The 10,780-nt window shown below is 56.3% G+C and overlaps 4 protein-coding genes across 10 annotated transcripts; all 4 read left to right on the top strand.

The window, feature by feature from the left end:
• Positions 1–703: 703 nt before the first annotated feature.
• ABB37_04582 (hypothetical protein) lies at positions 704–2,582 on the top strand (the record flags this gene model as incomplete). Of its 2 annotated transcripts, none has more annotated exons than XM_015802289.1 (1): positions 704–2,582. In XM_015802289.1, the coding sequence occupies exon 1, from the start codon at positions 885–887 to the stop codon at positions 2,580–2,582; it is 1,698 nt and encodes a 565-aa protein (XP_015658733.1). In that variant the 5' UTR covers positions 704–884. The 2 variants fall into 2 exon arrangements, with proteins under 2 accessions (XP_015658733.1, XP_015658732.1); XM_015802288.1 differs by having other exon boundaries at positions 713–2,582.
• A 370-nt stretch (positions 2,583–2,952) lies between these two features.
• Positions 2,953–4,126, top strand: ABB37_04581 (putative thymine-7-hydroxylase; the record flags this gene model as incomplete). Of its 5 annotated transcripts, none has more annotated exons than XM_015802287.1 (1): positions 2,953–4,126. In XM_015802287.1, exon 1 carries the CDS (start codon positions 3,179–3,181, stop codon positions 4,124–4,126), a length of 948 nt encoding a protein of 315 aa, XP_015658731.1. In that variant the 5' UTR covers positions 2,953–3,178. The 5 variants fall into 5 exon arrangements, with proteins under 5 accessions (XP_015658731.1, XP_015658730.1, XP_015658729.1 ...); XM_015802286.1 differs by having other exon boundaries at positions 2,984–4,126; XM_015802285.1 differs by having other exon boundaries at positions 3,025–4,126.
• A 1,001-nt stretch (positions 4,127–5,127) lies between these two features.
• Positions 5,128–6,538, top strand: ABB37_04580 (putative thymine-7-hydroxylase; the record flags this gene model as incomplete). Of its 2 annotated transcripts, none has more annotated exons than XM_015802282.1 (1): positions 5,128–6,538. In XM_015802282.1, the coding sequence occupies exon 1, from the start codon at positions 5,561–5,563 to the stop codon at positions 6,536–6,538; it is 978 nt and encodes a 325-aa protein (XP_015658726.1). In that variant the 5' UTR covers positions 5,128–5,560. The 2 variants fall into 2 exon arrangements, with proteins under 2 accessions (XP_015658726.1, XP_015658725.1); XM_015802281.1 differs by having other exon boundaries at positions 5,441–6,538.
• Positions 6,539–7,848: 1,310 nt separating this feature from the next.
• ABB37_04579 (putative thymine-7-hydroxylase) lies at positions 7,849–8,916 on the top strand (the record flags this gene model as incomplete). Its single annotated transcript, XM_015802280.1, has 1 exon — positions 7,849–8,916. The coding sequence occupies exon 1, from the start codon at positions 7,969–7,971 to the stop codon at positions 8,914–8,916; it is 948 nt and encodes a 315-aa protein (XP_015658724.1). The 5' UTR covers positions 7,849–7,968.
• Between the last annotated feature and the right edge of the window lie 1,864 nt (positions 8,917–10,780).

The raw sequence follows: 10,780 nt of genomic DNA, 5'->3' as shown, positions 1-10,780 counted from the left end.
ATGCATGCCGCCTCAGCGCTGCACCTTGTGTGTGTGTGTGTGTGTGTGTGTGTGTGTGTGTGCGTGGAGAAGCCGTTATTAGAGATAAATCTAAATTTGCATTCCCCCTCCTTTTCTTAGATGTCGTTGTTTAGCTGATCCTTTAGTTGTTGTAATTGTGCCGTAGACTTTATTAAAAACCCCTTTATTTGATTCAACGCGAAGGCACCCATACTCGGCGCAAGCAGTGTGGCTGCTCTCAATACACGAACTAGTGTGTTTCTCGTGCGCGCGTATACGCACGCACACCCACACAGCTCACGGATAGATCTTTTCTCTCCCTCTCAAACCTCGGTTTACATTGTACTTGTAAGAAGAAGACAATTATGAGGATGAAACATTCCTTTTTTTTTCTCCATGACATCATGAAAGAAGCGGGAGCACTTACTGCGGTTTCATTCGAACAAGGTGGGCTGCTTCACCGCTAGCGCACGACTACATCCCGGCTGACTAATGGGACATTGACGTTGCTTCCCAAGTTCACACCTTAGCTAGCCGCAGGATTCGTTGCTGCCTGAGGTTTGGAGTACTGCATCGAAGGCCGTTATTTTGTTTTGTGGCAATGCGCTGCCGATTATCAAACATTCGTGCGGGTGCAGACCGATGCTTCTTACAGTTTTCGCTCCTCTGTTTCTTTGCGCCTTCTTCGTTTCCGTTCTGCTTAGTGACGACAGCGTCCGTCACCAACGTTGTCTGCGCACCCGCAACGCTCTTCGTAATTCACATGTTACGCCTTGAAAGGCGCCGAACCTTGTCTGCCTGATATGCGGCGCTCGTCTCTCTCCACATGTTTTTCGTGGTACTGCCACTCCCCCTTCTTTTTCTCTGAATAATTGTCGTTTCATATGTCGCTTCAGGCCCAAATTGGGCCCATGGCCGCGTCGCCTTCTGTCGGTTCAACGCGTAAAGAAACAAAAGGTGTGATCATCGACTGCAGCCACACCCGATATCACGTCGTGCGTGCCGCTGCGCGAATGATAGGGTGGGTGGTCAGCGACGTTGACACGGAAGCCGCGGTGCCCTTGTCGTTCTATGATGTTCCCCTGAATTCCGACCCGGGTGATGTCGCTTCACACCCTCCGCAGGTGATCTGGACGGATAAAAGCGTGCTAAGCGCACGTGTTGCCGGGCTGGAATGCTATCAGCGGCTGAATCATTTTGCATCCATGAACGCTCTCGCTCGCAAGGCGATGCTGTTCTCCCGCCTCATGCAACTGTGCCGTCTTGCACTAAAATCGGAGTTTGCCACGCAGGACGGCCATTCCTTTTCCGCTAGGTTTCCGCTCTACCGTTACTTCGTGCACTCGATCCCACCGAGTTTTTCCAGCATCGGTGACCTGGGCCGTCTGGAGGCCTATCAACGGCAGCTCTCCTCCGCACCTGAGGGTGAACGCCGGCCTTTCTTTATCATTAAGCCCAACACTGGATGCGAGGGCAAAGGCATCCGGCTGTCCACCTCTCCCCTCTCCGACCTCACGGAGGCAGAGCAGCGAGACAGAAAGCATGAATGCATCGTTCAGCTCTACATTGACCGACCGCTGCTCATGGACGGCAAGAAGTTCGACCTTCGATTGTACGTGCTGTTGGTGTCGGTGACGCCTGCGCAGCAACCACGCAAGCCAATTCGGCGCGAGCAAGTCTCTGGCGGTCTGCGTGCGGAATCCAGCGCAGCAACGACGGCGGCGGTCACGCCAAGTTTCACGGAGGTGCCGCCGGGCGTGGAAGGGGTACGGCTGTACGTACACCGCGAAGGCCTGGTGCGTATCTGCGCCGAGCCGTACGCCACGCCGACAGAAGCGAACTGCACGAATGCGCTGAAGCACTTAACCAACTATGCAGTCAACAGAAAATCGGATCTGTTTACGCCTGCCGGCATGCCGGCAGGAGACATGGAAGGAGCACGTGCGAGGAGTGCCGTCGAAGACGCCGCAGCGAGCAACAAACGAAGTCTTGCGGCGCTGTCGGCGTACATCGACGGCCTTCACACTTCTGGTGGGTGGGCTCGTGTGCAGCGTCGCATTGACGAGTGCATCACCTTGACAGTTCTCTCCGGCGTGGAGGCGCTGCGTCGTGAGCTGATTAGCGCGGGTGGTGCCCGTGGCGAGCGCGCTGACGGCAGAGGCTGCTTTGAGCTTCTCGGCTTTGATGTGATGTTGCGCGAGGCTGCGCTGGAGCCGGTGCTGATGGAGGTAAATCACTCTCCTTCGCTGTTCTGCGACACGGCTTTTGATTTTGCGGTGAAGAGTGCGGTGCTGCGTGACACGTTCCGCGTGCTCGAAGCACACTTGCCTCCGTGGGAGGCACACGAGGGCAATAGAAGAGCGTACGCCTCGTACACCTGCCAGGAGAGCAGCAGCGCAAGCGAGATGGATAAGGCGGAGGAGGCGCTGCTGCACGGAGCGGAGGTGCCGTGTGGGTTTCGACGCCTCCTGCCGCACTACGGGAATAGCAGCGGCGATTCTACGGATGATCCGTGTGACTGGCAACAGGAAGAACGTGCGGCGCAGGAGTGCATGGTGGCGATGTCCAGGCGGCTGAGATGAGGTAAGAGCACCCTAGACACTGCGGGTGTTATGACCGATCCACGGATCGGCGAAGGACCGTCGCGTACAGGAGGCCACTCTCCGCTATTGCTTTACAAAGGGAATGAAGCAATAACCACAAAACGAAATCGTAACTACTGACAACAACTTCACCATCTTTGAAGTAGCCGTTAAAAAAAGAAGAAAAACGTTCTCTCGAGTCTCTCTAACAGCGGCTACTGAGCACTGCGTCCGTCACCGCTTATCGCACCCGGACTAACACCACTCATCCTTTCTTTTGTGCTGGTGATGGTGGTGGTGGGGAAGCATCTTGGAGGCCTCCAGTGCGTTCCATGTTCGCTCCATCTATCATCGCGATAAACTCGTTGCAGGCGTCTCCGTTCTCTCTCTCTCTCACCTAAGGGGTTTTATCGCGTACTCTTCAACATTCTCCTTCAACCGAGTCTACTTCCTTTCATAGTCGGCTCGAACCGTGCCGCCATCAACGCGTCAATCCTCCCTTCTTCGTTTTGATAGTACAGCATCGCTCGGAGAACTCAACTTGCTACCCGTTATATTCTTTTTTACATTTCTCACCGCACCTCCGCTGTCCCACGATGTCTCTCCCCGTCATCGACATCTCGCCGCTGTACAACGACAACAAGGATGACTTGCTGCGCGTTGCCCACGCCATCGACGACGCGTGCCGCACGTGGGGCTTCTTCTACATCACCGGCCACGGCATCCCCAAGGAGCGTGTCGCGAAGCTGACGGAGATGGCGGACAGGTTCTTCGCCCTGCCGGAAGAAGAGAAGTTGAAGATCGACATTTCGAAGACGACGAACCACCGTGGCTACGGTACGTACGCGGCGGAGCAGCTGGACCCCAGCAAGCCGGGCGACTGGAAGGAGACCTTCGACATGGGTTGCCACCTGCCGCTGGACCACCCCTCCGTGGTGGCCGGCCAGCCTCTCCGCGGCCCCAACAACCACCCGACCTCGATTGAGGGCTGGACGGAGCTGATGGAGCAGCACTACGCGGACATGCAGAAGATGGCGTTGCAGCTGCTGCGTGCGCTTGCTCTGGCGATCGGCATCGATGAGGGCTTCTTCGTATCGAAGTTCCACGAGCCGCTCAGCGTGTTCCGCATGATCCGCTACCCTGCGCTGCCGGACGAGAAGGGCCGCGTGGTGTGCGGCGCGCACACGGACTACGGCATCGTGACGCTGCTGTACCAGGACAAGGCCGGCGGTCTGCAGGTACAGAACCTGAGCGGCGAGTGGATGGATGCGCCGCCGATCGAGGGCAGCTACGTGGTGAACATCGGCGATATGATGTCGATGTGGAGCAACGGGCGCTACAAGAGCACGCTGCACCGCGTTGTGAACCCCGGTGTGGAGCGCATCTCGATGCCGTTCTTCTGCGAGCCGAACCCCGAGACTGTGATTTCGTGCCTGCCGAACTGCTTCGACGAGCAGCACCCCGCCCTCTTCCCCGACGTGAAGGCCGGCGATTGGCTTCAGCAGCGCTTCAAGCGGACGTATGCGTACCGTGCGGAGATGTAGAAGACGTGGACCGCGAAAGCTTAAGGATCTCTATCTTCCCCACCTCTCGCTCCGCGCTTTCAGTCTGAAGGTGCGTCTGTGCGAGGCGCAGCGTTGGCACCCTGCCTTCAACTGCTTCGAATCCCCGCTGAAGGAGAAGGGCTTGTGAGGGTCGTGGCACACGCACACCTGTTCAGCGATGCGGCATCCGCCATTGAGAAGGGACGTGTTGATATACTGTGTCCAACGCTGTGACGGTGGTGACGAGTGATAATAGTGCTTTCCTATAAGTTCAATTTCTTCGCTATTATTCCTATGAAATGAGCCTTTGTGCCTTTGTTTTGCCTTCCCGGTTGGGCGGGACACCAAATGCGGCACATGGCACTCTCGCGTGACACCAAAAATAATATATTTTATGAAATGACCTCTCTTGTTCTACGACGAGTGCAGCGGTGATGTCTTGTTGAGCGTCTTTTATTTCTACCGCTCTCACCAGTTCTTTTAAACCGATTCTGCGCGAGAGGCGTATTTTTGTTTCTTTTTCCTTTATGTATGTGAAGGTGCTACCACGTATTACGTCCTTGTTTTCGTCGACACATTTATCGCAGTTGACCGCGATTTCTTTTTCTTTTTCTTTTCTCTTCTTTAGTATTATAATAAATTTTCTGTCGATGTGGACGGTAACGGTTTCTGAGCGATTGCGAGTGACGGTCTTGAGTTCGATTCTCTTCGCAATGCTTGTCTCGTTTCCTTGAAGCGCACGTTTCTCCAGGTCGGTGGAAACACGTTGAGCACAGTGGCGTCGTTTGTTTTGTTTTCGTTTTCGTTTGTTTTATTAGTTTTATTCTCGCTCGCCGCACTTGAGGTGAAGAGGAGCGGCTGTTTACGCCACCGTTTCCTTCCGAGGAGCGCCTTCTTCCTTGAACGCCGCTCTCTCTCTCTCTCTCTCTCCATTGTTTCTCTTTTGTGTGGTGACTCAAATCAACGGATGCCGTGCGCTGCACGCGGCGGAGCCGGCGGAAGGGTGCTCGCTCAAAACGGGCAGTGCCGGCGGCACCATCGGCTCTCCGGTACACGTGGACGAAGCCCGCCTGCTGCGCGTCTTCTCTCCCTGTCCTTGCCTCGTCAGGCTGTGCCCCCAAGGAGAGGCGAGGCGCAGCGCGGGTGGTGGCGGGCTCTCTTGCGGCCCGCGTGCCGAAGCCGTGCCTCGCTCGCTGCGAAGATGCGTTTCCACTGCGCCTTTCCAATTCGTGCCGTCTTTCCCCTCCCCCTCTGCTTTCCTCTCGCAATGCGACCTCCACCGCCGTCCACGCAACCAACCAACAACGGCGAAAAGCCACGACTAACTCGTCCTGCCCCGCCGCTCCACCGCGCTCTCGCTCTCACTCGTGCTGCCGCCCACCGCCTTCGCCTCTGCGACTTCTCCATTTCTCACCGCACCTCCGCTGTCCCACGATGTCTCTCCCCGTCATCGACATCTCGCCGCTGTACAACGACAACAAGGATGACTTGCTGCGCGTTGCCCACGCCATCGACGACGCGTGCCGCACGTGGGGCTTCTTCTACATCACCGGCCACGGCATCCCCAAGGAGCGTGTCGCGAAGCTGACGGAGATGGCGGACAGGTTCTTCGCCCTGCCGGAAGAAGAGAAGATGAAGATCAATATCGAGGAGACCGCCCATCACCGTGGCTACGGCTCGTACACGGCGGAGCAGCTGGACCCCAGCAAGCCGGGCGACTGGAAGGAGACCTTCGACATGGGTTGCCACCTGCCGCTGGACCACCCCTCCGTGGTGGCCGGCCAGCCTCTCCGCGGCCCCAACAACCACCCGACCTCGATTGAGGGCTGGACGGAGCTGATGGAGCAGCACTACGCGGACATGCAGAAGATGGCGTTGCAGCTGCTGCGTGCGCTTGCTCTGGCGATCGGCATCGATGAGGGCTTCTTTCAGGACAAGTTTACTGAACCGTTGAGTGGCTTCCGCATGATCCGCTACCCTGCGCTGCCGGACGAGAAGGGCCGCGTGGTGTGCGGCGCGCACACGGACTACGGCATCGTGACGCTGCTGTACCAGGACAAGGCCGGCGGTCTGCAGGTACAGAACCTGAGCGGCGAGTGGATGGATGCGCCGCCGATCGAGGGCAGCTACGTGGTGAACATTGCCGATATGATGTCGATGTGGAGCAACGGGCGCTACAAGAGCACGCCGCACCGCGTTGTGAACGTCGGCGTGGAGCGCATCTCGATGCCGTTCTTCTGCGAGCCGAACCCCGAGACCGTGATTTCGTGCCTGCCGAACTGCTTCGACGAGCAGCACCCCGCCCTCTTCCCCGACGTGAAGGCCGTTGACTGGATGGATAAGTGCTTCAAGGAAACGTACGCCTTCCGTACGCGGAAAGACAACCTGGAGAAGCCGACCGCGAAAGCTTAAGGATCTGTATCTTCCCCACCTCTCGCTCCGCGCTTTCAGTCTGAAGGTGCGTCTGTGCGAGGCTCAGCGTTGGCACCCTGCCTTCAACTGCTTCGAATCCCCGCTGAAGGAGAAGGGCTTGTGAGGGTCGTGGCACACGCACACCTGTTCAGCGATGCGGCATCCGCCATTGAGAAGGGACGTGTTGATATACTGTGTCCAACGCTGTGACGGTGGTGACGAGTGATAATAATGAATTTTCGTGTGAAGTGATCATGTGTCGCTAGTACGCGTATCCTTCCAGCCACCGCATTTTTGTTTTGCGTTCCCGGTTGGGCGGGACACCAAATGCGGCACATGTGACCCCCTCGCACGACATCAAAACGTATACATAAGGTAAAGAAACCTTCTCTTCCACTACAGGTGTGACAGCGAAGACTCTGATTAACCTCGCTCTTATTAATATTATTATTGTTTGGTTAAATCGATTTGGAGGCGTTTTCTTCTGCGTGGATTTCCTACGAGACGCAGTTTATTCTTCTAGCGTTTATTCGAGGGGCTACCACGTATTACGTCCTTGTTTTCGTCGACACATTTATCGCAGTTGACCGCGATTTCTTTTTCTTTTTCTTTTCTCTTCTTTAGTATTATAATAAATTTTCTGTCGATGTGGACGGTAACGGTTTCTGAGCGATTGCGAGTGACGGTCTTGAGTTCGATTCTCTTCGCAATGCTTGTCTCGTTTCCTTGAAGCGCACGTTTCTCCAGGTCGGTGGAAACACGTTGAGCACAGTGGCGTCGTTTGTTTTGTTTTCGTTTTCGTTTGTTTTATTAGTTTTATTCTCGCTCGCCGCACTTGAGGTGAAGAGGAGCGGCTGTTTACGCCACCGTTTCCTTCCGAGGAGCGCCTTCTTCCTTGAACGCCGCTCTCTCTCTCTCTCTCTCTCCATTGTTTCTCTTTTGTGTGGTGACTCAAATCAACGGATGCCGTGCGCTGCACGCGGCGGAGCCGGCGGAAGGGTGCTCGCTCAAAACGGGCAGTGCCGGCGGCACCATCGGCTCTCCGGTACACGTGGACGAAGCCCGCCTGCTGCGCGTCTTCTCTCCCTGTCCTTGCCTCGTCAGGCTGTGCCCCCAAGGAGAGGCGAGGCGCAGCGCGGGTGGTGGCGGGCTCTCTTGCGGCCCGCGTGCCGAAGCCGTGCCTCGCTCGCTGCGAAGATGCGTTTCCACTGCGCCTTTCCAATTCGTGCCGTCTTTCCCCTCCCCCTCTGCTTTCCTCTCGCAATGCGACCTCCACCGCCGTCCACGCAACCAACCAACAACGGCGAAAAGCCACGACTAACTCGTCCTGCCCCGCCGCTCCACCGCGCTCTCGCTCTCACTCGTGCTGCCGCCCACCGCCTTCGCCTCTGCGACTTCTCCATTTCTCACCGCACCTCCGCTGTCCCACGATGTCTCTCCCCGTCATCGACATCTCGCCGCTGTACAACGACAACAAGGATGACTTGCTGCGCGTTGCCCACGCCATCGACGACGCGTGCCGCACGTGGGGCTTCTTCTACATCACCGGCCACGGCATCCCCAAGGAGCGTGTCGCGAAGCTGACGGAGATGGCGGACAGGTTCTTCGCCCTGCCGGAAGAAGAGAAGATGAAGATCAATATCGAGGAGACCGCCCATCACCGTGGCTACGGCTCGTACACGGCGGAGCAGCTGGACCCCAGCAAGCCGGGCGACTGGAAGGAGACCTTCGACATGGGTTGCCACCTGCCGCTGGACCACCCCTCCGTGGTGGCCGGCCAGCCTCTCCGCGGCCCCAACAACCACCCGACCTCGATTGAGGGCTGGACGGAGCTGATGGAGCAGCACTACGCGGACATGCAGAAGATGGCGTTGCAGCTGCTGCGTGCGCTTGCTCTGGCGATCGGCATCGATGAGGGCTTCTTTCAGGACAAGTTTACTGAACCGTTGAGTGGCTTCCGCATGATCCGCTACCCTGCGCTGCCGGACGAGAAGGGCCGCGTGGTGTGCGGCGCGCACACGGACTACGGCATCGTGACGCTGCTGTACCAGGACAAGGCCGGCGGTCTGCAGGTACAGAACCTGAGCGGCGAGTGGATGGATGCGCCGCCGATCGAGGGCAGCTACGTGGTGAACATCGGCGATATGATGTCGATGTGGAGCAACGGGCGCTACAAGAGCACGCTGCACCGCGTTGTGAACCCCGGTGTGGAGCGCATCTCGATGCCGTTCTTCTGCGAGCCGAACCCCGAGACTGTGATTTCGTGCCTGCCGAACTGCTTCGACGAGCAGCACCCCGCCCTCTTCCCCGACGTGAAGGCCGGCGATTGGCTTCAGCAGCGCTTCAAGCAGACGTATGCGTACCGTGCAGAGCTGTAAGTGTGACTAGGTGAAGAGGGAGGTGGTGCGTGCGTGCAGGATTCGCCGCCTCTGGTGTCTATCGTCGTTCTCAAGGTGGATGGTTGCCTTCATTTGCTGTGGGCCTGAGCGCGCGTGTTGACGTCTCGGCAATGCGTAGGAAGTCACGTTGTATCAGTTGGCGATTCACGCAGGAGGAGACCTTTCTTCTGTTTCTTTGTCTTTGCATACACCTTTGCATGTTTCACGCTCTGTCGGTGTTCATACTCTCGCTTCTCTATGGAGATGGAGGAAGGAGCCGAGGGGACGCCTACGGGGGGAAGCCGCATTTAAACCGCACAATTCGTGTACATCCGTTGATACCTTTGCTTTCTTGTTTTGAAGACAATTATAATTCGATAATGCACGCTTTTCCATTCACTAACGAAGCGTTTCCTACGTGTTTTCCACGGAGGAAATGGGCTGCCTCTACACGCGCGTCTGCCATCTCCGCTGTTGTACAGCGCTCCCTCGCAGCGTGTGAGACGGCCAAATAAGAATATTAAAAAGGACAACGTTTTCCGTTGTAACTGTGCAAGCGACTCCGGAGCGCTGCAACTGTGGCGACGGTGGTGCAGACATCGGACTGCCGTAGACGAACACACGCTGTTGCTCTGCTAGTGAGGTGTGAGCCTATAAAGTCGCTTAGATGGTTGGCGTCGCGAAGATTTTTTTCCGCATGACAGCGCCACAGCGGAAGCTCGAACGGCGAAGGTTGATTCTCCGTTATTATTATATATATTTTTTGAGGGCCTTCTTTTGTTGATATACCAGTTTTTTCTTTTACCTCACATTTCGTCTCTTGTATTCCCTGATGGCGGACCTGCTGTGGAGATGAAGCCGCCAATACAGCGCGGCATCGCCGTTAGTGTGAATTCAGATGCGCGCGTTTTCGCTCCTTCTCTGTCTTCTTCTTCAATGGATAACTGCAGAAGCGTCAAATAGAGGAAGGCGCTGTGCAAGGGCGGCACAGACAGACCTGATTTTCCTCGCTCTCTAATTTCCGACCAGCCTTGTTTTTTGGTGTCTGTTGATGGATTCCAAAGGCGAAGAAGAATGAAGCGGAGGAGCGTTGCCAGCCATTGGCGCGAATGATCATTTTTCTTTTTTCTTCCTTGGGTTTTTCTTTCCTTTCGAACGTTCGAAATGCAATTTCAAATCGGCATTTTCGCAGATCTTCCTCCTCCTCGTGGCTGTGCTGGAACATGGAAGTGCCGAGGATGTGCTTGCGAGGCGCCTCCGTCTTTGTTCTCGTGACTCGACCTGCGAAAACGAAAAGAACACACATTAACGGAGAGTGAAAATGTGTGTGTGGGTCGCACCGACAATGGCGTGTCGGCCTGTGTCAGGTTGCGGTGACGAGCCCTCGGTGCTCGCTGTCTTCGCTTTCACACGTGTGCGAAATACGGGCGTTGGTGAGAAGGCAGCTCTTGCAGTTTGCGCGCTTTGATCGGGCGAAAACAAACGGAGATGCAACATCCCATGCGAAACTGCTTTGAGTCTTTGCGTGTTTGCGGCCATTCAAAAGAGCCACTGCCGGGAGAAGAGCGTGGTGTCGCCGTTTTGGTTTCCTCTTCTTGATATACCCCCCCAATACGCGTTGCCTTCTACCTCCCCTTTCTTCTTTCGTGGGTTTTTCTTTTTTCTTTGGTCGTTGACGTGTGTCCTCGGCCTGCGCTGCGTGTGGCTTTCTCACCGCACTTCGGTTCCGACTGTCGTCCATCAAAGAGGATTTACCACCCCGATTAAGAAAACAAGAACAACGCGCGGAGCGGAAACGAAGACGGGCCGGCTGTGTTTCACTTTCCCTCTCTCTCCCTCCCCCCCCACCACACACACACACACG

This window comes from Leptomonas pyrrhocoris, assembly GCF_001293395.1.
Source record: "Leptomonas pyrrhocoris isolate H10 chromosome Unknown, whole genome shotgun sequence".
NCBI lineage: Eukaryota > Euglenozoa > Kinetoplastea > Trypanosomatida > Trypanosomatidae > Leptomonas > Leptomonas pyrrhocoris.
Note: the sequence above shows the minus strand (reverse complement) of the source record. Positions and strands in the feature narration are given on the sequence as shown.